The sequence below is a fragment of the Carcharhinus amblyrhynchos genome, chromosome 8 (genome assembly GCF_965287045.1).
Source record: "Carcharhinus amblyrhynchos chromosome 8, sCarAmb.v2.hapA, whole genome shotgun sequence".
NCBI lineage: Eukaryota > Metazoa > Chordata > Chondrichthyes > Carcharhiniformes > Carcharhinidae > Carcharhinus > Carcharhinus amblyrhynchos.
The window spans coordinates 124554143-124580860 of NC_137331.1; the positions used below are offsets into that span (position 1 = coordinate 124554143).

Here is a 26718-nt window from a genome sequence, read left to right on the forward strand (position 1 = left end):
CAGAATTACATCTGTAAAGCATTTCCTGAATTGTGGAAGATGCAATATAGATATGAGTATTTCATTATTTCGCTATACTACCAAAATAATAGTACTGATGGATGTTGAGTATTTGTTTTTGTATTGGATTCTCTCATTTTATTCTGGAAATTATGGCAATCCCATCTTAATCTATGGCTGAGAAGGCAAAAAGCTCCTGGTTTTCTTGATACTATTTCCAATTCAATCATGAACAGGTGAATTAGAGAGGCACACGTACCTCACTACACAACTGCTTTCCTCACGCTGGAAGGATCTGTAATCTGCTGTAACTAATATGCATAGAACATACATAAAACATTACAGCGCAGAACAGGCCCTTCGGCCCACGATGTTGCGCCAACCAGTTAAAAAAAAACAACAACAATGACCCAATATGCAGTGTATTATCTGGTCAACAGACATTAACTGTCCTTTCATGAGTAAAAACATTTGTAAATGGGTTATTAATGGTATGGTGGCACAGTGATTAACACTGCTGTTTCACAGTACCAGGGACCTGGGTTTGTTTCCAGCCTTGGGTGTCTGTGTGGAATTTACATATTTTCTCCGAGTCTGTGTGGGTTTGTTCTGGGTGCTCCAGTTTGATCCACACTCCAAAGATGTGCCATGGACTGACCATGGTAAATTGCCCCATAATGTCCCAAGATATGTAGATAGGAGGATTAGTGGGATAAGTGCATGAGATTTTTAAGAGGGCCTCTTAAGGATCAACATGATCGTCTATGTGTGGATCCACAAGGGATGGGTGAGATCCTAAATGAATATTTCTCATCAGTATTTACTGTCGAGAAAAGCATGGATGTTAGGGAACTTGGAGAAATAAATAGTGATGCCTTGAGGAGTGTACATATTACAAAGGAGGTGCTGGAAGTCTTAAAGCGCATAAAAGCAGACAAATTTCTGGGACCTGATGAAGTGTAGCCCAGGATATTGTGGGAGGCTAGGGAGGAAATTGTGGGTCTCCCAGCAGAGATATTTGAATCATCGATAGTCACGAGTGAGGTGCCTGAAGATTGGAGAGTGGCAAATGTTGTACCTTTATTTAGAAAGGGCTGCAGGGAAAAGCCTGGGAACTACAGGCCAGTGAGCCTCACATCTGTGGTGGGTGAGTTGTTGGAAGGTAATTTGAGAGACAGGATCTACAGGCATTTAGAGACACAAGGACTGATTAGGGACAGTCAGCATGGCTTTGTGAGTGGAAAATCATGTCTCACAAATTTAATTCAGTTCTTTGAAGGGGTAACCAAGAAGGTAGATGAGGGCAGTGCAGTTGATGTTGTTTACATGGACTTTAGCAAGGCCTTTGACAAGGTACCGCATGGTAGGTTGTTGCATAAGGTTAAATCTCACGGGATCCAGAGTGAGGTATCTGAATGGATACAAAATTGGCTTCTTGACAGAAGCCAGAAGGTGGTTGTAGAGAGTTGCTTTTCAAACTGGAAGCCTGTGACCAGCAGTGCAGCTCAGAGATCAGTGCTGGGTCCACTGTTATTTGTCATTTATAATAATGAATTGGATGAGAATATAGGAGGCATGGTTACTAAGTTTGCAGACGACATTAAGATTGGTGGCATAGTGGACAGTGAAGAAAGTTATCTCCAATTGCAACAGGATCTTGATCAATTGGACCAGTGGGCTGACGAAAGGCGGATGGAGTTTAATTTAGACAAATGTGAGCTGATGCATTTTCATAGATTGAATCAGGGCAGGACTTACTCAGCTAATGGTAGGGTGTTGGGGAGAGTTACAGAACAAAGAGATCTAAGGGTACATGTTCATAGCTCCTTGAAAGTGGAGTCATAGGTGGACAGAATGGTGAAGGAGGCATTCTGCATGCTTGGTTTCATTGGTCAGAACATTGAATACGGGAGTTGGAATGTCTTGTTGAAGTTGTACAAGGTTTAAGGTGAGAGGGGAGAGATACAGAAGTGTCCAGAGGGGCAATTTTTTCACACAGAGGGTGCTGAGTATCAGAAACGAGGTGCCAGAGGAACAGTAGAGGATCATACAATTTTGTCCTTTAAAAAGCAGAAAGATAGTTACATGGGTATGATGGGTATAGAGGGATATAGGCCAAATGCAGGCAATTGGGATTAGCTTAGAGGTTTTAAAAAAGAAAGGGAGGCGTGGACTAGTTGGGCCAAAGGGCCTGTTTCCTGTAAACCTCTATGACTCTATGATTAAGGGATGGGGATGGAGATGGGCTTGGGTAAAATGCTTTATCAGAAAAAGAGTCACTGCAGCCTCAATGGGCCAACCTTCTACATTGTAGGGATTCTATGATTGAGTCATATCACAGGGAACAAGGCCATTTAGCTCATCATGCCTGTGCTGGCTCTTTCAAAGAGCTATTGAATTAGTCCCATTTCTTTCTGTTCCTTACCTACTGCCCTGTAAATTTCAAAGCCCTGCTACTTACTTCAAATTTTTCTGTTTTTACTTCAGATTTCCAGTTTCTGTAGAGTTTTGATTTTTACATTAAAATATTTACTGGGAGGTTTACGAAAGCTCGTTCCAAATGATTGTTTTCTAACAATCCTGTGCTTCATAAAATACTTCGGTGCGATTGCACACCCCGATTCCAACAAGATTGCACAAGCCTCTGCAGTTTAACATTCCTGTATTGCTCAGCCAGTATAGTTATGTCCTGGCCTATATTCTACTTTTGATATTGGAGACCAACTGTTTTTAGGTGGAAGTCTGAACAGCCAAGAATATTTGGCCCCTAATTAGCAGGACTTTATCCAGTTCTCTTTTGAAAGCCACTTCCATTTATCAATCTGCTTCCACCATTACTGAGGTCGACTTTCAATTCCAGACTTAAGTTTCACTGATTGCCATGGTAGGATTTGAATCCATGTCCCCATGGCATTAGCCTGGGCCTCTGGATTACTAACCCAGTGACAGGGTAGGTGTAGGAAAATGCTTTGTTGAAATGGCGGCGTGGGCTCGTTGGGCCGAAGGGCCTGTTTCCCGTGCTGGGTTGTTCTTTGTTCTTTGTTCTTTTGACATCAAGACTATGTCATCTCCATCACTTCCCTCTTTCTTCCCTAACCTCTGCCACTCACCACCTGACTTTCTGACAAAAGAACCTTAAGTAGGATGGGAAAAGTTTTTGCTGAAGCAAAGGAAAGGGTGGTGGAAGCAGATTGAACAATCAACAGTCTGACACAGTCATGCTCACGGAATCATACCTTACAGGCAATGTCTCAGATACCACAGTCACCATCCTGGCTATGTCCTATCCCACTGTCAAGACAGACCCACGAGAGGGGCTGACACAGTGGTGTACAGTCAGGAGAGTTGCTCTGGGTGTCCTCAACTTTAACTTCTGACTCATGAAGTACCATGACAAACATGGACAAGGAAATTTCCCACCTTAACACCAGCCCCCCCACCCCTGACTTGGAATATTATCATTCCTTCATTACTGCTGGGCCAAAATTCTGGAATTCCCTTCCCAACAGCACTGTGGATGTACCTATACTAGGCGGACTGCAGTAGTTCAAGTAGGCAGCTCGCTAGCACTAAGGCAATTGAGGATTAACAATAAATGCGACCCAGCCAGCGACAAACATATCCTGTGAAGGAATAAAATGAATTCTCTTAAATCTGTGTCCTGCCAGTGGGAACTATTTCCCCTTGTAAACTTCATCAAAACCACTCATGATTTGCAACATTTCAATTCAAACCTCCTCTGAGGAGTTCACTCCCAGCTTCTCATGTTTCTCTGTGTGACTCTATGTATCAATCTGATAAATCCCTTCCACATCCTCCCTATGGCCTTGACATTCTTCCTACAGAGCGGTGCCTGGAAGTGGACACAATACTCTGGAGGAAGTCTAACCAAAGTATAAAAAATTATATTCTATACTCACATTGACTGCTTCAGAATTATTGCCAAAACAAACCTCACTGAAAAAACATCAGTTTAGTTGCAGGTGATTCCAGCCAATTATTTTCTACTTAGCTTTTAGGGAATATAAATTGCAAAGGTCTCCAAAGAGTTAATTATACTCACTCGATGTAAAAGCTATTTCCACCACAGGCAGTAATGAAATCAAATGACTTATCCAGAGGTTTTTCATTTCCTAAGTCAGGATCATAACTCTCTGAAGGAACAATTAAGATGTAGTCCTAAAAAAGAAAATAGTTTCTGACAGTAATGCTTTTGGAAATACATTAGCACCACAAAGAGATTTCTACAGAGAAATTTCAATTCAGAAGGAGGCCAATTGGCCCATACTGCACGTGCCAGTGTTAATCGATATAGCAAAGTCAATACGGTGGACAGGAAGCATATACACAATTCCAGTCTGCAGTGTACTGCCTGCCATATTGGATAAGGTTGATATGTTGGCAGCAGGAGCACACAATGAAACATTTACAGAGTAATATATTCAAATTAGAGTTCATTGCCCTTTGCAAGGCCACTTTCAATTAGCACTCACCCCAAGATTTCAACCTCTGTGGCCTGAACTTGCACAGTACAATGTGGCATGAACCAGCAAAAGGTCCCTTTCATATTTTCCAGGATACAACAATGCAAAGCACTTCCATTATCCCAGCCTTAAGAACACCTTGGATATCATCATTCTGATTCAGGAATTGAACCTGGCATTCCCTTCCCAACAGCATGCAAAGTGATGCATTTTGGTAGAACTAATGTAGTGGGGAGCTATACAATAAATGGCAGAACCATCAGGAATATCGACACACAGATGGACCTGGGTGTGCAAGTCCACAGATCCTTGAAGGTGGCATCACAGATGGAGAAGGTGTTGAAGAAGACATATGGCATGCTTGCCTTTATAGGACGGGGCATAGAGTATAAAAATTGGCATCTGATGTTACAGCTGTATAGAATGTTGGTTAGGCCACATTTGGAGTACTGCGTCCAGTTCTGGTCACTGCACTACCAGAAGTACGTGGAGGCTTTGGAGAGAGTACAGAAATGTTGCCTGGTATGGAGGGTCTTAGCTATGAGGAGAGATTGGGTAAACTGGGGTTGTTCTCCCTGGAAAGACGGAGAATGAAGGGAGACCCAATAAAGGTGTATAAAATTATGAAGGGCATAGATAGGGTGAACAGTGGGAAGCTTTTTCCCAAGTTGGAGGTGATGAACACATGGGTCACAGGTTCAAGGTGAGGGGGTTGGGGGGCGAGGTTTAACTCAGATATCAGAGGGACGTATTTTACACAGAGGATGGTGGGGGCCTGGAATGCACTGCCAAGCATAGTGGTGGAGGCAGACACGCTGGGATCGTTTAAGACTTATCTGGATAGTCACATGAACAGACTGGGAATGGAAGGATACAAACAAATGGTATCGTTGGATCAATGAGCAGCGCAGGCTTGGAGGGCCGAAGGGCCTGTTTCCTGTGCTATATTGTTCTTTGTTTGTTCCCAATGCTGGAAAATTGCTTCTAGGTCATCTGCTTTTATTCTCTAATTCTGCTTTATTCTTAAACACTTTACTGGTTTCTTCTTTGCATGTCTATGAAGTTGCCCTTGTATGTTAAGATTGACTGTACAGGACTTTCTCTTCCTGAATAACTCTTTGATGTAATATCAATCTTTGAACAAAGCCCTTCATGTTTTTTAACATACTTTGCTGCTTAAGGTAGAATAACCTTAAGTAATCTTGGTAATCTTAAGAAAACCTTGCTTTCCACTGTAGCACAGAAGAAAGAAAGACTTGCATTTATTTTATACCTTTCATAAGAACATAAGAAATAGGAGCAGGAGTAGACCATCTAGCCCTTCGAGCCTGCCCCGCCATTCAATAAGATCATGGCTGATCTGTCATGTCTCAGTTCCACATTCCCGCCCTCTCCCCATAACCCTTAATCCCCTCGCTTATCAAAAACCTATCAACCCGCATCTTAAAAATATTTAGCGAGGTAGCCTCCACCACTTCAACGGGCAGAGAATTCCAGAGATTCACCACCCTTTGAGTGAAGAAGTTCCTCCTCAACTCCGTTCTAAACCGCCCCCCCCTTTATCTTGAGGCTGTGCCCTCTAGTCCTACTGTCTTTTCTGAGCAGGAAAAGCCTCTCCACCTCTATCCTATCCATCCCATTCATCATCTTATATGTCTCAATGAGACAGAACATCCCAAATAAATTCCACAACCAATCAGGTATATTTTTCAATTCCCTCCTGACACTTCTTCCTTTCTTTCATAAGAACATAAGAACATAAGAAATAGGAGCAGGAGTAGGCCATCTAGCCCTTCGAGCCTGCCCCGCCATTCAATAAGATCATGGCTGATCTGTCGTGGCTCAGTTCCACTTTCCCGCCCTCTCCCCATAACCCTTAATCCCTTCTCTTATCAAGAACCCATCAACCCGCTTCTTAAAAATATTTAGCGAGGCAGCCTCCACCACTTCAATGGGCAGAGAATTCCAGAGATTCACCACCCTTTGAGTGAAGAAGTTCCTCCTCAACTCCGTTCTAAACCGCCTCCCCTTTATCTTGAGGCTGTGCCCCCTAGTCCTACTGTCTTTTTTGAGCGGGAAGAGTCTCTCCACCTCTATCCTATCCATCCCATTCATCATCTTATACGTCTCAATGAGATCTCCCCTCATTCTTCTAAACTCTAACGAGTACAAGCCTAGTTTATTCAGCCTCTCCTCATAGCTCAACTCCGGCATCAGCCTAGTAAACCTCCTCTGCGCTCCCTCCAGGGCCAAAATATCCTTGCGCAGGTGCGGCGCCCAAAACTGCACACAGTACTCCAGCTGCGGCCTCACCAATGCCCTATACAGCTGCAGCAAGACCTCCCTACTTTTATATTCAATCCCCCTCGCTATGAAGGCCAGCCTCCTTTAAACTGTGTTAAAATCTTAGAACTCCCTCCCTAACAGGGTGGGTGTACCTACACCACATGGACTGCAGCGGTTCCAGAAGGCAGCTCACCACCATCTTCTCAAGGGCAATTAGGAATGGCCTAGCTCCTACAAATGCTGGCCTAGATAATAATGCTGACATCCTGAGAAAGCAGAATAAAAATGCTCCTTAAAAAAGCCTTTGCTCACCTGTCCATTATGTGGTTCAATGTCAAAAATCTGAGTGTGATGACTAAGGGAATTTCACAGTAACTTCGTTGCAGTGTTAATGTAAGCCTTACTTATGATTAATAAATAGACTTTAAAAATCATTCTATAATTGTTCTTGTGAAATGCCTTGGAACATTTCACTACATTAAAGGCGTTACATGGATGTAAGTTATGCAAGAAATACAGCAGCAATAATTCTGAGTATTTATTCAAAACTTACCACCCAAAGCGCTTTCTCTTTTGGAACAGTAAGAATGACAGACAACTCTGGATTGGTTACATCCAGTTCTATTCTATTTCCTGAAATGACCTGGTTGCGACATCCAAACCCATGTGGACAGAAGAATGCACTGAAGAATCCTAAAAAATAGATGAAAGTATAATTTTAGCTCATAACCAAAATTAGACCTTGCCCATAGGAGCAGGAGTAGACCATTCAGCCTCTCAAGCTTGTTCTGCTATCCAACTTAATCATAGATGAGCTTTACCTTAACTTTGCATACCCTCCTTGCTTCTGTAGCCCTTAATCCAAGAAAAATCTATCAACCTCAGTTATGAAGTTTTCAACTGACTCCCAGGGCTGAATCTTCCATTGAGCTTGGGAAAACATTTTTGGGCCTCACAAACTGCACACTCGACCCACATGTGACTTCATAAAATCATATAATCCCTACACTGCAAAAGAGAACATTCAGCCCATCGACTTTGGCCACGACTTTACGTGGCATTTTTGTCTTTTGACACCAGGGTTGGGTTTGCTGCAGTTTGCACACTGAGTGTGTCAGGAGTGTGGGTATGGAGACAGGCCAGTTAGAAGACCTCTCCGCTGATCTAACACCCAACTCTCAACAAGTCCACTAAACTTCACTCCCTTCAACCCCATCACCCCCTCATCTATGCTATCTCTAATGCCCCAATGTGCTCTTCAATGCCAGCACGCACTATGCTCAATTTTCAGATTCCATGCAATATGCAAAATATTTTAAATTCGTTGTGGAGTAATCTTTTAGCATCCAATAAAAATCTCCATTATCATTGATTCTGTGAAATCCATGTGAAAAATATTTTACAACTTGTGATCTTGGCTTGATTCCAGAGATGAGGGGGCTAGGTTATGAGGAGAGATTGAGTAGATTGGGCCTGTACTTGTTGGAGTTTAGAAGGCTGAGGGGAGATCGGAGTATCGAGTACAAAAGTTGGAGTGTTATGGTAAGATTGTATAAGGCATTAGTGAGGCCGAATTTAGAGTATTGTGTACAGTTTTGGTCACCTAATTACAGGAAGGATGAAAATAAGGTTGAAAAAGTGCAGAGAAGGTTCACAAGGATGTTACTGGGACTTGAGAAGCTGAGTTACAGAGAGAGATTGAATAGGTTAGGACTTTATTCCCTGGAGCGTAGAAGAATGAGGGGAGATTTGATAGAGGTGTACAAGATTTTGAAGGGTATAGATAGAATGAATGCGAGCAGGCTTTTTCCACTGAGGCTAGGGGAGAAAAATAACCAGAGGGCATGGGTTAAGGGTGAAAGGAGAAAAGTTTAAAGGGAATAGTAGGGGGGGATCCTTCAAGCAGAGAGTGATGGGAATGTGGAATGAGCTGCTGGATAAAGTGGTAAATGAAGGGTCACTTTTAACATATAAGAAAAACTTGGACGGCATCATGGATGAGAGGGGTGTGAAGGGATATGGTCCAAGTGCAGGTCAGTGGGACTAGACAAAAAATGGTTCAGCACAGACAAGAAGGGCCAAAAGGCCTGTTTCTGAGCTGTAATTTTCTATGATTCTATAGTTCTATGGCTCACCTGACTTAAGGTGGAGGTGAGCGAAGTTGGTGAGGTCCTGGTGGATGGGGAGTTGTTTGCTTTTCTCAATTTGCTAAGCTTCACAGAAGGCCACTGTGTCACAGGGAATCAGGGGGAGGATTGTTTTGTGCCAGCATGGGTATTATTATTATCCCTGTAAATCAGTCCTACACCAGTCTAAGGCCTATAGAGGGTAGTAAGGGCGTGGAATGCCCTGCCTGCAGCAGTTGTGGACTCGCCAACTTTAAGGGTGTTCAAATGGTCAGTGGATAGGCATTTGGATAACATTGGAATAGTTTAGGTTAGAGGGTCATTAGATTGGTTCCACTGGTTGGCGCAACATCAAGGGCCGAAGGGCCTGTACTGCACTGTAATGTTCTATGTTCTATATTACCATTCTGAAGTGCAGTTTCAGGAGAATTTTCAGGAACAGCATAGTCCATTCAATGACTAATACACTCACCATTATAGGGACGACCTCCATCCACCATCACTTCTACTGGGAATGAGGGATACAATGGTTGATAAAAATGCACCAAAACCACATGTTTGCCCACATCTGGCACTCTTGTTTTGAAGATGATCTGGTTCTATAAAAGAAATCAGCCTCATGTTGGTTAAAAAAATCCTCATTTATAAACTTATTTTCAAAACTTTCAACAGGCACCCACAACATACACTTCTTATTTATAATTTGCTATAATTTTCTGATTTGAGCACTGATATTAGAATGACCATTTCTCCAATTCACATTTAACTGAATTATTTTCTGTATTAAAATTGTTTTAACTACAAGGATGGAAAATTTCCACTGTACATAAAGTCATAACCTGTTATCTATAAACAGGTTTATAAGTGTGTCAATACAAGTTCTGACAGAGAAATTAGGATGAATACATACAGAGAGACCGATTTAGCTAGGATTCATCTCCTTAGAGCAAAGAAGAATAAGGAGAGATTTAATAGACGTGTTCAAATAATCAACAGTTTTGCTATAGTAAAGAAGGAGAAACAGAGTGAGATTTTCCCGGAAATCAGCGAAGACCAATGGTGGGTGGGAAAAGCAGCATTGAGGCTGCCAATGGCAACAGCAACTTTTCTCTTCATGTAGTGCCTTTCCTGGGCACGATCCATTTCGTGCTGGGTGTGGAACTGATTTTTAGGTCCGCGTGCTATTTTCTGTGATTGGCACAATCTGCACCAGGCATGACGAGGTCAGAAAATCAACTCCATGAGCTGGCTATGGGCCCAATATGGACTCAGAATAGTGTGTTTTGAAGCAGAGGTGTCAATAATCCAGGGTGGTAGGATCTTAGAAAACTTGACCAATAAGCCTTTGTGCCATAACACTGACATAGGCTCCAGTGAGACTGAGGTGTAACAGCCCAGTTTTCAGGTGCTTCTGAAAACCATTTTCATTATGGGTGGTGAGGGCAAGTACCTAGTCTTCTGTGCTGCGTTCCTTTCGTTATGCAGCAAGGTGTATAGATAGTGTATCCTCCATGGTTGGTTGGAAATAGTGGAAGATGATTCTCTCAAGCAACTTGTAACATGTGGATAGAAGAGAAATGGGTTTATATCTAGAAGCTTCTTTAGGATCCTTGCCAGGCTTGGGATCGCAATAATCTCAGCTTTCCGCCAGATTTTTGGCAGTTGCTTGTCATGGGTGATTTTGGTCAGGAATAGAGAGGACTATTTTGGCGACATGCTGCCAAGGTGCTTAAGAAATGCAGTGTACATTTGGTCATAACCCGCAGCTTTGCCAGGTTTCAGTTTATCGATTGCTAATTGGACCTCATTTGTGTTTATGGCTTCAACTGTTCTTAAGTTCAGAGTCATACTGAATCTATGACTCACTCGAGCTGTTTGACAAGATGGCGGGCCACTGCATTTGAGGGCACACAACTCCGGTTGGAAATTGCAGATTGCTGCCTGGCAGCTGGATCAGTCTTCAACCTTTCCAGCTGGAATACAGTCCAGGTTACGAGTGAGATCTTCCCAGCGAATGTGATGTACATTGTCTAGTGTTCCAATCAGTTGGTTGCAATATCTGGATCACCAGATTTCTTCAAATTCTTTGAGGAGTCCTTGGCATTTACAGCTGAGGCAAGGAATGTATGTTGGATGAAACCCATGTGGAATGCTTGCTTTGGCAACTTTAGAGATGGCCTTGTTGAAGTCTGTATATGCCTTATTAATTGGGGTCTGTTTAATCGGGATACAGGCAACAGACTTCTCTAACTGAACTGTTGCCAGCGAGCTCTGAGCAAATTCCATCTTGGCTTTGGCTAGATGAAAGTTACTTGGAGCTCAACGTAGATGATTATAGGCCGATGCCAACTTTTTGGAACATTATTAAGGACTTGGTATGTGGTTTGAGGAGATGTCCATTGATGGCTGTGACCCAACAGAGATCTGGTGAATTCTCATGCCCCATTGAGGGTGGCACAGTGGCACAGTGGTTAGCACTGCTGCCTCACAGCACCAGGAACCTGGGTTCAAATCCCACTTGGGTCACTGTCTGTGCAGAGTCTGTACATTCTCCCTGTGCTCTGGTTTCCTCCCACATTCTGAAAGGCATGCTGGTTAGGTGCATTGAAACGAAAAGCACCGGAGTGCGGCGACTAGGGGAATTTCACAGTTATTTCATTGCAGTGTGAAAGTAAGCCTTACTTGTAACTAATAAATAAACTATTTTTTAACGTTGTAGATGGTACAGACTGCTACCAATGTTCATTGTTGTTGGGGAGGGATTGCATGTTCGTGGATAGGAAAGCTGCATTGTCCTGGATGGTGTCCAGCTTCTTGAGTGTGGCTGGAGATACACTCATCCAGGCAAATAGGGGCATTCCATTATACTCCTGACTTGTGCTTTTTAGATTGTGGACAGGCTTTGGGGAATCAGGAGGTGAGTTACTCGCCAGATGATTCCTAATCTTTCACTTGCTCTGGTAGCCACAGTATTCATATGGCTAGTTCAGTTCAGTTTCTGGTCAATGGTAACAACCGCACAACCTCAAACAGACCATTGTCTGCAACAAACTACCCAGCCTTCAGGAGAACAGTGACCATGACACCACACAACCCTACCACAGCAACCTCTACAAGACGTGCCAGATCATCGACATGGATGCCATCATCTCATGTGAGAATACCGTCCACCAGGTACACGGTACATACTCTTGCAACTCGGCCAACATTGTCTACCTGATACGCTGCAGGAAAGGATGTCCTGAGGCATGGTACACTGGGGAGACCATGCAGACGCAATGACAATGGATGAATGAATACCGCCTTGTGTGTCTTCTGGAGGCAGTAGTACTGCATGGAACTAAATACTACGACAACGGATGAATGAACACCGCTCAACAATTGCCAGGCAAGACTGTTCTCTTCCTGTTGGGGAACACTTCAGTGGTCACAGGCATTCAGCCTCTGATCTTCAGGTAAGCATTCTCCAAGACAGCCTTCATGACACACGACAGTGCAGAGTCGCTGAGCAGAGACTGATAACCAAGTTCCGCACACATGAGGACAGCCTCAACCAGGATCTTGGGTTCATGTCACACTATCTGTAACCCCCATGACTTGCCTGGGCTTGCAAAATCTCACTAACTTTCCTGTCTGGAAACAATACACATCTTTTTAACCTGTGCTTAAAGCTCTCTCCACTCATATTGTCTGTACCTTTAAGACTTGATTAGCTATAAAGACTCACATACCAATCATTATTCATTTAAATTGAGTTTGTGTCTTTATATGCCCTGTTTGTGATCAGAACTCCCACCCATCTGACGAAGGAACAGCCAGTTCCAAAAGCTAGTGGCGTTTGCTACAAATAAACCTGTTGAACTTTAACCTGGTGTTGTGAGATGTCATACAATGGTAACTCCCCCAGGATACTGATAGTGGAAGACTCAGCAATGGTAATGCTACTGAATGTCAAGGGGTGATGGTTAGATCCTCTCTTGATGGAGATGGTCATTGCTTGGCACTTGTTTGGCATGAAAATTATTTGGCACTTGTCAGCCCAAATCTGATATTGTCCAGATCTTGCTAACCTTGGACAGGGACTGATTCAGTACCTGAGGAATCGTGAATGATACTAAACGTTGTACAATCATCTGTGGATGGTCGCTGTTCTGACCTTATGGTGGAAGGAAGGTCGTTGATGAAACAGCCGAAGATGGTTGGGCGTAGGACACAATCCTGAGAAACTCCTGCAGAAATGTCCTGGAACAGAGATGATTGACCTCCAGTTGCCAAAACTATCTTCCTTTGTGCTAAGGATAACTCCAACCAGAATCCCATTGACTCCAGCTACGCTCCTTGATGCTAAATTCGGTCAAATGTTGTCTTCTTGTCAAGGACAGTCATTCTCATCTCACCTGTAATGTCCTAATTTTGTTTGGATTATGGGTTTTAACTGGCATATAAACCTGATAATGCGGTGCAAATGTATTTTAGTTACGCTTCAAACACTGAATAGCAGTAACCCCAGCCTGCCACTAACGTGGGAAGGGGATGATCATGGCAAGCTGTCGTGCCAACATAAAACACGACTATACTCACTGCCGGGGGAGGTAGTGGAAGCGGATATGGTAGTGAGTTTTAAGAGGCGTCTTGACAAACACATGAATAGGATGGGAATAAAGGGATATGGTCCCTGGAAGGGTAGGAGGTTTTAGTTCAGTAGGGCAGCATGTTCGGTGCAGGCTTGGAGGGCCTGTTCCTGTGCTGTAATTTTCTTTGTTCTTTGTTCTATAGACTTGAGAGATATTTTCTGCTCACATCATTGAATCTGTCCAATGCAAATGGGAAAGAAAAACCCCAGCTACTGTTTCCATTCACAGGAACAATCAGGGGATACAGGTTTAAGATAATTGACAAATTAACAGAAGGGAGAGTAGGAGATATTTTTAACACGTCCAGTATTGTGACTGTAAAAAATGATGGAAGCAAATTCATTAGGAACTTTGAAATGGACATTGGATATAAACTTGAAAAGGGAAAATTTACAGTGCTATGGGGAAAGAACTGGCAGAGGGAGAGGGAATAATTAAAGAGCTGTCACCAACCACTGGCATTGATACAATGGTAAAAAGTCTGACAACACCAGGTTTTAGTCCAACCGATTTATTTGATAGTAGACTCACAAGCTTTCGGGATTAGCCCCTTCGTCAGGTGAATGGAGAGTTCTGGCCTCAGACAGAGCATATAAAGCACAGACAGTTTAGAGATTACTGATTAGAATGCGAATCCTTACACCTAACCTGCTGTTCAAGACCTGAAGTGGCTGACAATGTGAGTGGAAGGAGCACTGATCACAGGTTAAAGAGATCTGTATTGTCTCCAGACAGTACAGTAAGTGAGGTTTTGCAAACCCAGGCAAGTCACGGGGGTTACAGATAGTGCGACATGAACCCAAGATCCCTGTTGAGACCGTCCTCATGTGTGCGGAACTTGGCTATCAGTCTCTGTTCAGCGACTCTGCGCTGTCATGTGTTGTGAAGGCCGCCTTGGAGAATGCTTACCCGAAGGTCAGAGGCTGAATGCCCATGACCACTGAAGTGTTCGCCAACAGGAAGGGAACAGTCTTGCCTGGTGATTGTCGAACGATGTTCATTCATCCGTTGTCGTAGCGTCTGCATGGTCTCCCCAATGTACCACGCTTCGGGGCATCCTTTCTTGCAACGTATCAGGTAGACAATGTTGGCCGAGTTGCAAGAGTATTTACCATGTACCTGGTGGATGGTATTCTCACGTGTGATGATGGTATCCATGTCGATGATCCGGCATGTCTTGCAGAGGTTGCTGTGGCAGGGTTGTGTGGAATTGTGGTCACTGTTCTCCTGAAGGCTGGGTAGTTTGCTGCGAACAATGGTCTGTTTGAGGTTGTGTGGTTGTCTGAAGGCAAGAAGTGGGGGTGTGGGGATGGCCCTGGCGCGATGTTCGTCTTCATCAATGATATGTTGAAGACTCTGGAGAAGATGTCGTAGCTTCTCCGCTCTGGGGAAGTACCATCATCACACGTGAGAATACCATCCACCAGGTACATGGTAAATACTCTTGCAACTCGGCCAACATTGTCTACCTGATACGTTGCAAGAAAGGATGTCCCGAAGCATGGTACATTGGGGAGACCATGCAGACGCTACGACAACGGATTCATGAACATCGTTCGACAATCACCAGGCAAGACTGTTCCCTTCCTGTTGGCGAACACTTCAGTGGTCATGGGCATTCAGCCTCTGACCTTCAGGTAAGCATTCTCCAAGGCGGCCTTCACGACACATGACAGCGCAGAGTCGCTGAACAGAGACTGATAGCCAAGTTCCGCACACATGAGGACGGTCTCAACAGGGATCTTGGGTTCATGTCGCACTATCTGTAACCCCCGTGACTTGCCTGGGTTTGCAAAACCTCACTTACTGTACTGTCTGGAGACAATACAGATCTCTTTAACCTGTGATCAGTGCTCCTTCCACTCACATTGTCAGCCATTTCAGGTCTTGAACAGCAGGTTAGATGTAAGGATTCGCATTCTAATCAGTAATCTCTAAACTGTCTGTGCTTTATATGCTTTGTCTGAGGCCAGAACTCTCCATTCACCTGACGAAGGGGCTAACCCCGAAAGCTTGTGTGTCTATTATCAAATAAATCGGTTGGACTAAAACCTGGTGTTGTCAGACTTTTTACTGTGTTTATGCCAGTCCAACACTGGCATACCCACATCATTGATACAATGGACCAGTGTCTTCCTGTGCAGGAAGACTGTATGATTCTGTGTGACTGGTGAAGTACGGATGAACACCAAATAGCAAATACTTTAAATGCAAAGTGAAAAGTTGACTAATACATGCTCGTCAAAGATGCCCCAAGTATTCTAGTGGTGAGAGAGTATGGAAGAGATTTAGAAGGCATAGCAATCAAAATGAGAGAGTCAGTGCATACTAATTGGATATGCAAAAGTTGGAAACAGGATAGTGTGATGCCCATATTCAAAACACATAACTAAACAGATCGATATATGGGGAGCCATCCTGACGTAACTCCCTATTATCTTCCTGGCCCCACCTCCACTCCCATTATCCTGGAGCCAGTAAAATTCTACTCTGAGTCTGCCCTTCTATTCTTTTGCATTATCACATTTGAAAGCAGTTGGTTACCTGTGGTGATTTTAGTAGAATAATGTCTCCTGGTTCCACCATGGTTGGAGGGCGCTGGGATAGGAGGTGTGGATTATTAGACAAGCTAGGTTGTGAAGGAATGTTTGCAGTTGAAAGCTGTCCATCATTCACCTTCACTGAAGACACAGGTATTTCATACTTGGATGCAACACAGGAACTATTGAAACATTCAAAATAAAGACAGCGCCATTTAGAAGGTTAATATTCTGGACAATCAAAATGATTTGTAAATGTGTGTTCAAAATTGAGTTGTCTTGATGCAGTGAGGAGTGAGAAATTGTTTCCGCTGATAGAGGGTCAATTACCAGAGGACACAGATTTAAAATAATGGACAAGAGAACCAGGATGAAGAGATTTTCTTCTTATGCAGCAAGTTGTTATGATATGAAATGCTGTCTAAAATTGGTGGTGGACACAGATTCAACAGTAATTCCCAAAGGAAATTGGATATATGCTTGAAAAGGGGAATATTATAGATTGTTGGGAAAAGAACAGGAGGGAATGAGATTAATTGGTTTAAATCAGGCACAAAATTGATGTATTTTTCAAGCAAGAACAAAATAAAGAGGGTGAATTTCTCTTGCCAATAATACAGGTATAGAAATGGATTTTTTATGTTCTTTTTTATTAGGAGTCAGCTAGAGTATTGTGTCCAATTCTGGGCACCAACTTCAGGAAGGAGGGAATGAAAAGGAAGTTTACCAGAATGGTAACAGGATGAGGGACTTCAGTTCCAAGGACAGACTGGAGAAATTTTCTTAGAGAAGGGAAGGTTAAAGATAAAGGAGGGCGGTTTAGAACGGAGTTGAGGAGGAACTTCTTCACTCAAAGGGTGGTGAATCTCTGGAATTCTCTGCCCGTTGAAGTGGTGGAGGCTGCCTCGCTAAATATTTTTAAGAAGCGGGTTGATGGGTTTTTGATAAGAGAAGGGATTAAGGGTTATGGGGAGAGGGCGGGAAAGTGGAACTGAGCCACGACAGATCAGCCATGATCTTATTGAATGGCGGGGCAGGCTCGAAGGGCTAGATGGCCTACTCCTGCTCCTATTTCTTATGTTCTTATGTTCTTAAATACAATAGAAGTGTTTAAATCCTGAGGGGGGTTTATAAAGAAGGATAAATTGCTTTCACTGATAACCCAACAGGGAGATACAGGTTTAAAGCAATTGGAAAAAGAACCAGAGGCAAGACAAGAGATATTTTACACAGCAAGTGATCTGGAATGTGTTGTCTGAAAGGATGGTGGAAGCAGATTCAGGAGTAAATTTCAAAAGAAATAGGATAAATGTTTTAGGGGGAGAAGCTTTGCAAGGCTATGGGGAAAGAAGAAGCAGAGTGGGATTAATTAGAGTCATAGAGTCAAGGTTTACGGCATGGAAACAGACTCTTCAGCCCAACTTGCTCCTGCCGCCTTTTTTTTAAATCCCTGAGCTAATCCCAATTGCCTGCATTTGGCCCATATGAATTTATACCCATCGTACCCATGTAACTATGTAAATACTTTTTAAAAGACAAAATTGTACCCACCTCTACTACTACTTCTGGCAGCTTGCTCCAGACACTCACCACCCTCTGTGTGAAAAAGTTGCCCCTCTGGACACTTTTATATCTCTCCCTTCTCACCTTAAACCTATGCCCTCTAGTTTTAGACTTCCCTGCCTTTGGGAAAAGATATTGTCTATCTAGCTGATCTGTGCTCCTCATTATTTTATAGACCTCTATAAGATCACCCCTCAGCCTCCTACACTCCAGAGAAAAAAGTCCCAGTCTATCCAGCCTCTCCTTATAACTCAATCCATCAAGTCCTGGTAGCATCTTAGTAAATCTTTTCTTCACTCTTTCTAGTTTAGTAATATCCTTTCTATAATACGATGACCAGAATTGCACAAGTATTCCAAGTGTAGCCTTAGCAATGTCTTGTACAACTTCAACTCGAACTCCTGTATTCAATGTTCTGACCAATGAAACCAAGCAAGCTGAATACTTTCTTCACCACTCTGTCCACCTGTGACTCCATTTTCAAGGAGCTATGAACATGTACCCCTAGATCCCATTTCTGTAATTCTGCCCAACACCCTACCATTAACTGAGTAAGTCCTGCACTGGTTCAATCTACCAAAATGCATCACCTTGCATTTGTCCAAATTAAACTCCATCTGCCACTCGTCAGCCCACTAGCCCAATTGATCAAGGTCCTGTTGCAATTGGAGATAACTTTCTTCGCCATCCACTATGCCACCAATCTTAGTACCATCTGCAAACTTACTAACCATGCCTTCTATATTGTCATCCAAATCATTAATATAAATGACAAATAACAATGGACGCAGCACAGATCCCTGAGGCACACCGCTGGTCACAGGCCCCCAGTTGGATTCATGAAACTGCTGCAATATTTCCAATTGGATAATTTTTTTCAAAGAGCAGGTACAGGGAAGAAGGCTGAATGGCCTTCTTCAGTGCTATCTCATTCAATGTTAAATTCATGGTATAAGGCATTCCTTCCTAACTACCAGAGAAAAGCACTGCTATTGTATACATTAATATTGCAGCAGTTTCATGAATCTAAATGAAGTGAGTATTTTCATGCAGTTCAGGAGCTGAGCCTGTGCTCTGGAATTTTGCCAATGTTTAGTATTATGTGTTTGATCTCTGGTGGCCCAATCGCTCTTGATCTAATCAAACTCGCTGTGTTTATTACTTTCAATAGCTGTCCTTAGAAGCTGAAATAATTTATGTTTGAGTAACTTGTATAAATAAATGTTATTCAACCGAGCCTGCCTGAAGTTGATGAACAATGCTGTTTTCAATTGTCCTTTTATCTCCAAAATCATTGTGTGAAATCCTGCAGCGATTCTCTTTGCTGATATGTAAAGTGAAACCATTTCACCTGCTCTTTACTACAGCCTTCCATTAAAACCATGACCAAAAGAAACCTTGCAGATTACTTGACAACTTCACATGATTCATTGCAAAATGATACACCACAGGGAGCAGGCCATTCAGCCCATCATGTCTGTATCAGCTCACAGAAAGAACTATCCAATTTGTCGCAATTCCCTGCTCTTTCCCCTTTACTGAGTAAATTCCCTTTTGAAAATTACAACCGAACGTGTACCAAACATTCTGGATCAAAACAATTCATTACTTGGGAGGCACGGTAATACAATGGTTAACACTGCTACTTCACAGCGCCAGGGACCTGGGTTCGATTCCCAGCCTGGATCACTGTCTGTGTGGGGTTTCCATGTTTTCCCCATGTCTGTGGGTGCTCTGGTTTTCTCCACATTCTGAAAGATGTGCTTATGAGGTGGATTGACCTGAACAGGCGCCGGAGTGTGGCAACTAAGGGATTTTTATAGTAACTTCACTGCTGTGTTAATGTAAACCTTACTTGTGACTAATAAATAACCTTTACTTTTTTAAAACTACTTCATCTCATCTCCCCACTGATTCTTTTTGGCAATCGCTTTCAATCTTTGCTTCCTAATTACTGACCTGCATAATTTACTTCATCAAAGCCTTTCTTAATTTTGAACACCTATATATTTATTTCTGCTCTGAAGAGGACAATCCCAGTTTATCCAGTATTTCCACATAACTAAAATCACTTAGCCCCCGGACAACTCTTGTAAATCTCCTCAACACTCTAAGGCCTTAACATCCTTCCCAAAGTGTAGCACTCAGTTTGAAGCCAAACCAGTGATTCAGAACTCAGTGAAATACTGGCTGTATTTTAACTTTTGGACTCATTCATAGCATTGGTCAGCAGCAGGTAGGAACCTGCAAGTTTATCAAGTGGGTTTTTCCAAGCCTCTTTAACTGAGGCATGGTACTTGCATCCTGCTTCCGGGTTTTTGGAATATATGGGCATGATCACAACCCATGACTTACCGTTGAAGCCTCAATACTTTCAAGGAAATTACAGCAGCTTCTGATTGTTGGGAGTCCCAAGTTAAGGAATTATTTTACCAGTAGCAAAAGTAAAAATAACAACAAAGGAGAAAAATTGCTGACAAGGCAAATGTGAAATAGGAGGATACTCCCCCTCTTATGCTGCATGATTATATGAACTGGAAAGTTTTTTTCCAAGAGCTGGTACATGCATGATATGCTAAATGATCTCCTAAATTTGCTATATCACACAAATAGGAACAGGACCAGACTACATGACCCATCAAACCTGCGCCGCCATTTAACACAATCATGGCTGATCTTGAGTTTCAACTTCATTTTCCCACTCACTCCCAATATACTTTAATTCCCCGAGAGAACAAAGATCTATCTGTCACAGATTTTCTATAAGAAACACTATTTGGTCCAACAACTTCACACCGGTATTTATGTTTCACATGAGCCTCATTCCACATTACTGCAGATCACTATTACTACAGCATATCCTTCTATTCCATACACCCTCATGTGTTTATCTGGCTTGCCCTTAATCACATCCATATTGTTCACTTCAACCATTCCGTGTGGTGGCAACTTCCACATTTTTGCCATTCTCTTGGGAATGAAGCTTCTCATGAATTCCCCATTGGAATTATTAGTAATTCTCTTATACTGATGGTCTCCGAGTTTTGAATCCCCAGAAATGGAAACATCTTCTCTACATCTATCCTTTAAGAGCGCTTGACAGAATAGGAAAGAGATAGGGAACCATAGTGGAGGGACAGGATGATCTCAACTGAGAACTGAGAACAAAGAGCAAAGAAAATTACAGCACAGGAACAGGCCTTTCGGCCCTCCAGGCCTGCACCAACCATGCTGCCCAACTGAACTAAAACTCCTTACCATTCCAGGGACCATTTCCCTCTATTTCCATCCTATTCATGCATTTGCCAAGATGCCCCTTAAAAGTCACCATTGTATCTGCTTCCACTACCACCCCTGGCAGTGAGTTCCAGGCACCCACCACCCTCTGTGTAAAAAACTTGCCTCTTATGTCTCCTTTAAACCTTGTCCCTCACACCTTAAACCTATGCCCCTAGTAATTGATTCTTCCACCCTTGGGAAAAAACTACTGATTGTCCACTCTATCCACCACTCATAATCTTGTAGACTTCTATCACAGAAATAGAACATAGAACATTACAGCGCAGTACAGGTCCTTCGGCCCTCGATGTTGCGCCGACCAGTGGAACCAATCTAATGACCCTCTAACCTAAACTATTCCAATGTTATCCATATGCCTATCCACTGACCATTTGAACGCCCTTAAAGTTGGTGAGTCCACAACTGCTGCAGGCAGGGCATTCCACGTCCTTACCACCCTCTGAGTAAAGAACCTACCTCTGACATCCGTCCTATAACTACCACCCCTTAATTTAAAGCTATGTCCCCTTGTGTTAGCCATCACTGTCCAAGGTAAAAGGCTCTCACTGTCCACCCAATCCAATCCTTTGATCATCTTGTATGCCTCAATTAGGTCACCTCTTAACCTTCTTCTCTCTAATGAAAATAACCTCAAGTCCCTCAGCCTTTCCTCATAAGACCTTCCCACCATACCAGGCAACACCCTGGTAAACCTCCTCTGCACCCTTTCCAGTGCCTCCACATCCTTCTTATAATGCGGCGACCAGAACTGTACGCAATACTCCAAGTGCGGCCGCACCAGAGTTTTGTACAGTTGTAACATGACCTCACAGCTCCGAAGTTCAATCCCTCTACCAATAAAAGCTAACACACCGTACACCTTCTTAACAACCTTATCAACCTGGGTGCCAACTTTCAGGGAGCTATGCACATGTATCCTGAGATCTCTCTGCTCGTCAACACTACTAAGAGTCCTTCCATTAGCCCTATATTCTGTACTCCTGTTACTCTTACCAAAGTGAATCACCTCACACTTTTCTGTATTAAACTCCATTTGCCACCTCTCAGCCCAGCTCTGCAGCTCATCTATGTCCCTCTGCAAACTGTAACATCCATACTCACTGTCTACAACTCCTCCGACTTTGGTGTCATCAGCAAATTTACTAATCCATCCTTCTACACCCTCATCTAGGTCATTTATAAAAATGACAAACAGCAGTGGCCCCAAAACAGATCCTTGAGGTACACCACTTGTAACTGAACTCCAGGGTGAATATTTCCCATCAACCACCACCCTCTGTCTTCTATCAGAGTGCCAATTCCTGATCCAAACTGCTAAATCACCCTCAATCCCATGTATCTGCATTTTCTGCAATAGCCTACCATGGGGAACCTTAGCAAACACTTTGCTAAAATCCAAATACACCACGTCAACTGCCTTACCCTTATTCACCTCTTTGGTCACCTTTTCAAAAAACTCGATAAGGTTTGTGAGGCATGACCTACCCTTCACAAAACCGTGTTGACTATCCCTAATCAACACGGTTTTGTGAAGGGTATGCCAACAAATGCCAACAAAACAAGCAGCAGGAAAGATTTGAGCCTCAAAATGGGATGGCAAGAGATTTTGTGTTGCTGGGACATAAAGAAAATGATGGCAGAATTTATTATAAATTATACAAAACTGCTATTTCTTGTACTTGTACATGACTTACATGTCTGTGCAAGCTACAAGCTGCTCCCATAAGTGAAATTTACTCTAGGTTGTAAATGACATGTTAAATTTGTACAAGGTTGGGAACTTAATTGGAAAATAGACAGCTATAGACCAATTTGCTTTTTAATAGTGCAATACATTAATTATCTAAAATCTCTTAAGTTCTATCCATTCCTCTTCTTATGCAATTCCTCAGGATGAAGAATCACTTTCTGCCACTTCAGTTTGATGGCTTCTGAGATGTTTATCAGTCCAGTGCACAAAATGCAGACTGTGCACCACTGGGACAGGTGGTGCTTGGAAGATTGGCCACATGCGTTAATATAGGATTTGTGCACTCTGTCCAAATTCTCTGCATGTTCCCAACATACTCTATCATTGTGTTTGGTGCCTTCCCGACTGAATGATGTACTTGCCTGATTCATTTACATTAATCAATGAAGTTACCTTGTCCTAATCTCACAACCTTTGGCAAGGTCACAGTGGGTTCATCCTAGGATGGCGAGGAGACAAAGTTCCTGGATTTTCACAGCCATTAGATAATAATTTTCCCCTTTTGAAATATGGAACAAGAAAATTCATATAAGATTTACCTCCTGTTTGTAATAGGTCCATGAGTAGCGATGCAGTGAACTTTGGGTTCCACGTGTTCAATACAGAATTCTTTAAATGGTATTAAATAAACTTTGTGCTGTCCATGGAAAGGAATAAAAAATGTGCAATATTAACAAATATCATGTCATCTTAACAACCTGTTCAGCAAATCCAAATCAGCTCCGAAGTATAAGTATTCTGTCTTGTCAGAATATTTAAAGCATTTGATAACAGTGACTCATATCACTTATTCTGTCACTCATGACAGGGACATGTAAATTATAAGGTAGAAGGATCAATTTATGATATTTGTACAGTTGGCAGATCGGAATTACAGCAGCAGTAGCAGTACTAATATTAACTTTTTTAACTGTTCATCAAATATCAAAAAAGACTGGTGAAACATTAACTAATATTTCAAATGGACTTGTAAACAAAAGAGGTGGAAGTTAAGTTTAAAGTTTATTTGTTATTGTCACACGTAGGCTTACATTAATACTGCAACGAAGTTACTGTGAAAATCACCTAGTCACCACGCTCTCACACCTGTTCAGGTGCACTGAGGGAGAATTTAGCACGGCCAATCCACCTAACCCACATTTGGACTGTGGGAGGAAACCGGAGCATATGGAGGCAAGCCACGCAGACATGGGGAGAACTTGCAGACTGCACAAACAGTAACCCAAGCTGGGAATTGAACCCAGATCCTTGGCACTATGAGGCAGGAGTGCTAACCACAGTGCCGCCGTGCCACCATGTCCCCATCTGGAGTAAGTGCATTCAGTTCTGTGCATCACACATCTGGAGGGATATACAGACCTTGAATGAACGCAGGGTAATTTTACCAGAACGACACAATGACTAAGCTGTTTAAATTATGAAGACGGGTTTTATGGATTATTGTATTCCCTGTACAAAAGATTTATCAAAATACATTCAATTAATGCACAAAATCCTTCCAGCTGTGGCAAACAAAATATTAGAGCAAAGGAAGAGGCATGTAAAGTTGCCAAAAGTAAGGTAAGCCTGGTAACTGGGAGCATTTTAGAATTCTGCAAAGGAGGACCAAGAAAACAATTGAGAGTAGAATTCTTCCAAGTAGCCTGGAGGAGGTTTGGTGGTGGTTTGATGGTGAGTGGATGTGGTAAATGTAGTGGGAGCCAAAGATCATTGGAAACCTGCTGGTGTAAAATCCCATTGCAGTTCTCCCAATGGGGAGGTCATGGTGGGTCACTCTTCCCACTGGCAGGTGGTGCAAAAGCCATTTGCGTTTATTTGCATCTCATGAATCCTTATTAAAACGGGCTATTAAAAAATGGGTGTCCCATTAGGCCTATCAATCTTACGTCACGTGAAACTCGATCGCTAATGAATGGAGTGCACAAGGTGGTCCTCAGCTCGTCAAAGACTTTGGGATGAGTGTAAAAATTCTGCCAAAGAACTGCACTGCTCCTGGTGCGCTGTACATCACTCTACCAGGACAGACAGATTCTTGCCTCCATCTCCACATCGAGCTGGTTTTCATGAACAGCATCAAGCTGCTGGATCATGTTCTTGTTCTTGATAAGAGAGGGGATTAAGGGTTATGGGGAGAGGGCGGGAAAGTGGAACTGAGCCACGACAGATCAGCCATGATCTTATTGAATGGCGGGGCAGGCTCGAAGGGCTAGATGGCCTCCTCCTGCTCCTATTTCTTATGTTCTTATGTTCTTATGAACCCTTTTGTGTCACTGAGTCAGATCAGTACTGAGGTTGGAGAGTACAGAAACCACCTTGTGTCTGGTGACATATATCAGTGTCTATCTGGACAGGACTGTGCTGTGAGACTCATGCAGCCACCACAGCAAGGCTCTGAAGTTCAACAAGGAATACAAATCATAGAAGTCATACACTGCAGAAAGGGGCCATTCAGCCCATCGAGTCTGCACCGACCACAATCCCACACACGTCCTGTCCCCATGTCCCTATATATTTTACCCGCTAATCCTTCTAACCTATGCATCCCGGGACACTAAGGGGCAATTTAGCATGGCCAATTAACCTAATTCGCACATCTTTGGACTGTAGAAGGAAACAGGAGCACCTGGAGAAAACCCATGCAGACACAGGGAGAATGTGCAAACTCCACGCAGACAGTAACCCAAGGCTGGAATTGAACCCAGGTCCCTGGCACTGTGAAGCAGCAGTGCTAACCACTGTGCTATCGTGCTGCCCAAATGGCATGGTAGTACAGTGGATGGGGCACAAGGTGAGTGGCAGTGGGCGATGTGGGGGGTGGTGGGGGGGGCAACATGGAAGGAGGGCTGTGCAAGGAGTGGGAAAGGGAGTGTGAGGAGGGGCAGAGAGGCAAGGAGGTGGATGAGGGGATGATGAGCATGGGAAGACTCAGGGCAGGGGACCTGGACCTTGACAAGGTAGTATGAAAAGCTCACAAAGGGGTCAAGGGATGCCATATTGTTTACTGGAACAAAATGAAGGAAGAATCCAGATGTGGTGGGCAGAGGTCCAAGTGGGAAATGGTCACCTCATAGGTGATGATTTCAGGGGGAGAATGGTTGAATCAAGGAACAGTCTTCTTCTAGAGGTTGCTAGTCTTTTCCTTCTGAGCTGCTGACATTCTGCACAGGTATGCTGGGGACTGTGATATGTGTGTGTACTGAACTAGTACATAAATATGTCATCAGGACCTTTGAACCCGCCAGCTCATGGCTGGCGGATGAATCAGTTGCTGCCCACTTGTTAGAGAGGATGTTGAATGAGTCGACAAAATAAGATAAACCAAAGAAACAAACACTTTCAATAAAATAGTGAACAAAGAGAAGTTTATGAATGCACTGAATGTTTATTACTACTGCTTCCTGTCATTTCAAAGTATTAAAATTTTAGTGCTGATCTTTAATTAATAAGCAAATATTTTAATGATGTTATTTACAGACTTGGAAAATATATCTCACCTCAAGAAAAACAATAAACTTGACAAATGCAACCTTCTTTAAATGTACTGAAGAAATACTTGGCTTACATGTCTGGTACACACATCACAATGAATGATGCACTCACCAGTAAAACACTGACTGATGTTCCCTGTAGAAGGAGGTCAACATGAGAAGACAGATCAAAAACTGCAATGCGATTCTGTGGGTCAATCGCAACACTCCGACAAAGAAAACTGCAGCAAATGCACAAGAGCACAATTACATCCTTTATGCATGAAACAATTCAAGTTAATTGTCATCCTGCAGTCCGTTTATTATATATAAGTAAATTACAGTAAATTATTACAATATTCCACTGAATTTCACAATCTTATTTTACATTGCTGGTGATGTACCAACTAGATTTATCACAACAAGTGTTTTTCTCTCCAGAGATTCTGCCTGATCTGCTGAGTATTTCCAGAATTTTCTGTTATTATTTCAGCTTTCCAGCATTTATCACCATGGGCAAGATTTTCCACATCCTCTGCAATGTGTTTTGCAGCGGCGAGAGGCGATG

General features: G+C 42.9%; 1 protein-coding gene across 1 annotated transcript in view; it reads right to left on the minus strand.

Annotated features, from left to right (window-relative positions):
• The window catches only part of lama3 (laminin, alpha 3), a 462187-nt gene that overhangs the window by 210304 nt on the left and 225165 nt on the right, over positions 1-26718 (minus strand). Inside the window, exons 27-32 of the mRNA XM_080194758.1 lie at positions 26284-26392; positions 23223-23320; positions 16075-16252; positions 9369-9495; positions 7324-7463; positions 4064-4179 (exon numbers count right to left, since the gene is read on the minus strand). Of these exons, the coding sequence (XP_080050884.1) occupies positions 4064-4179; positions 7324-7463; positions 9369-9495; positions 16075-16252; positions 23223-23320; positions 26284-26392 (768 nt within the window). The remainder of the gene's footprint in view (positions 1-4063; positions 4180-7323; positions 7464-9368; positions 9496-16074; positions 16253-23222; positions 23321-26283; positions 26393-26718) is intronic.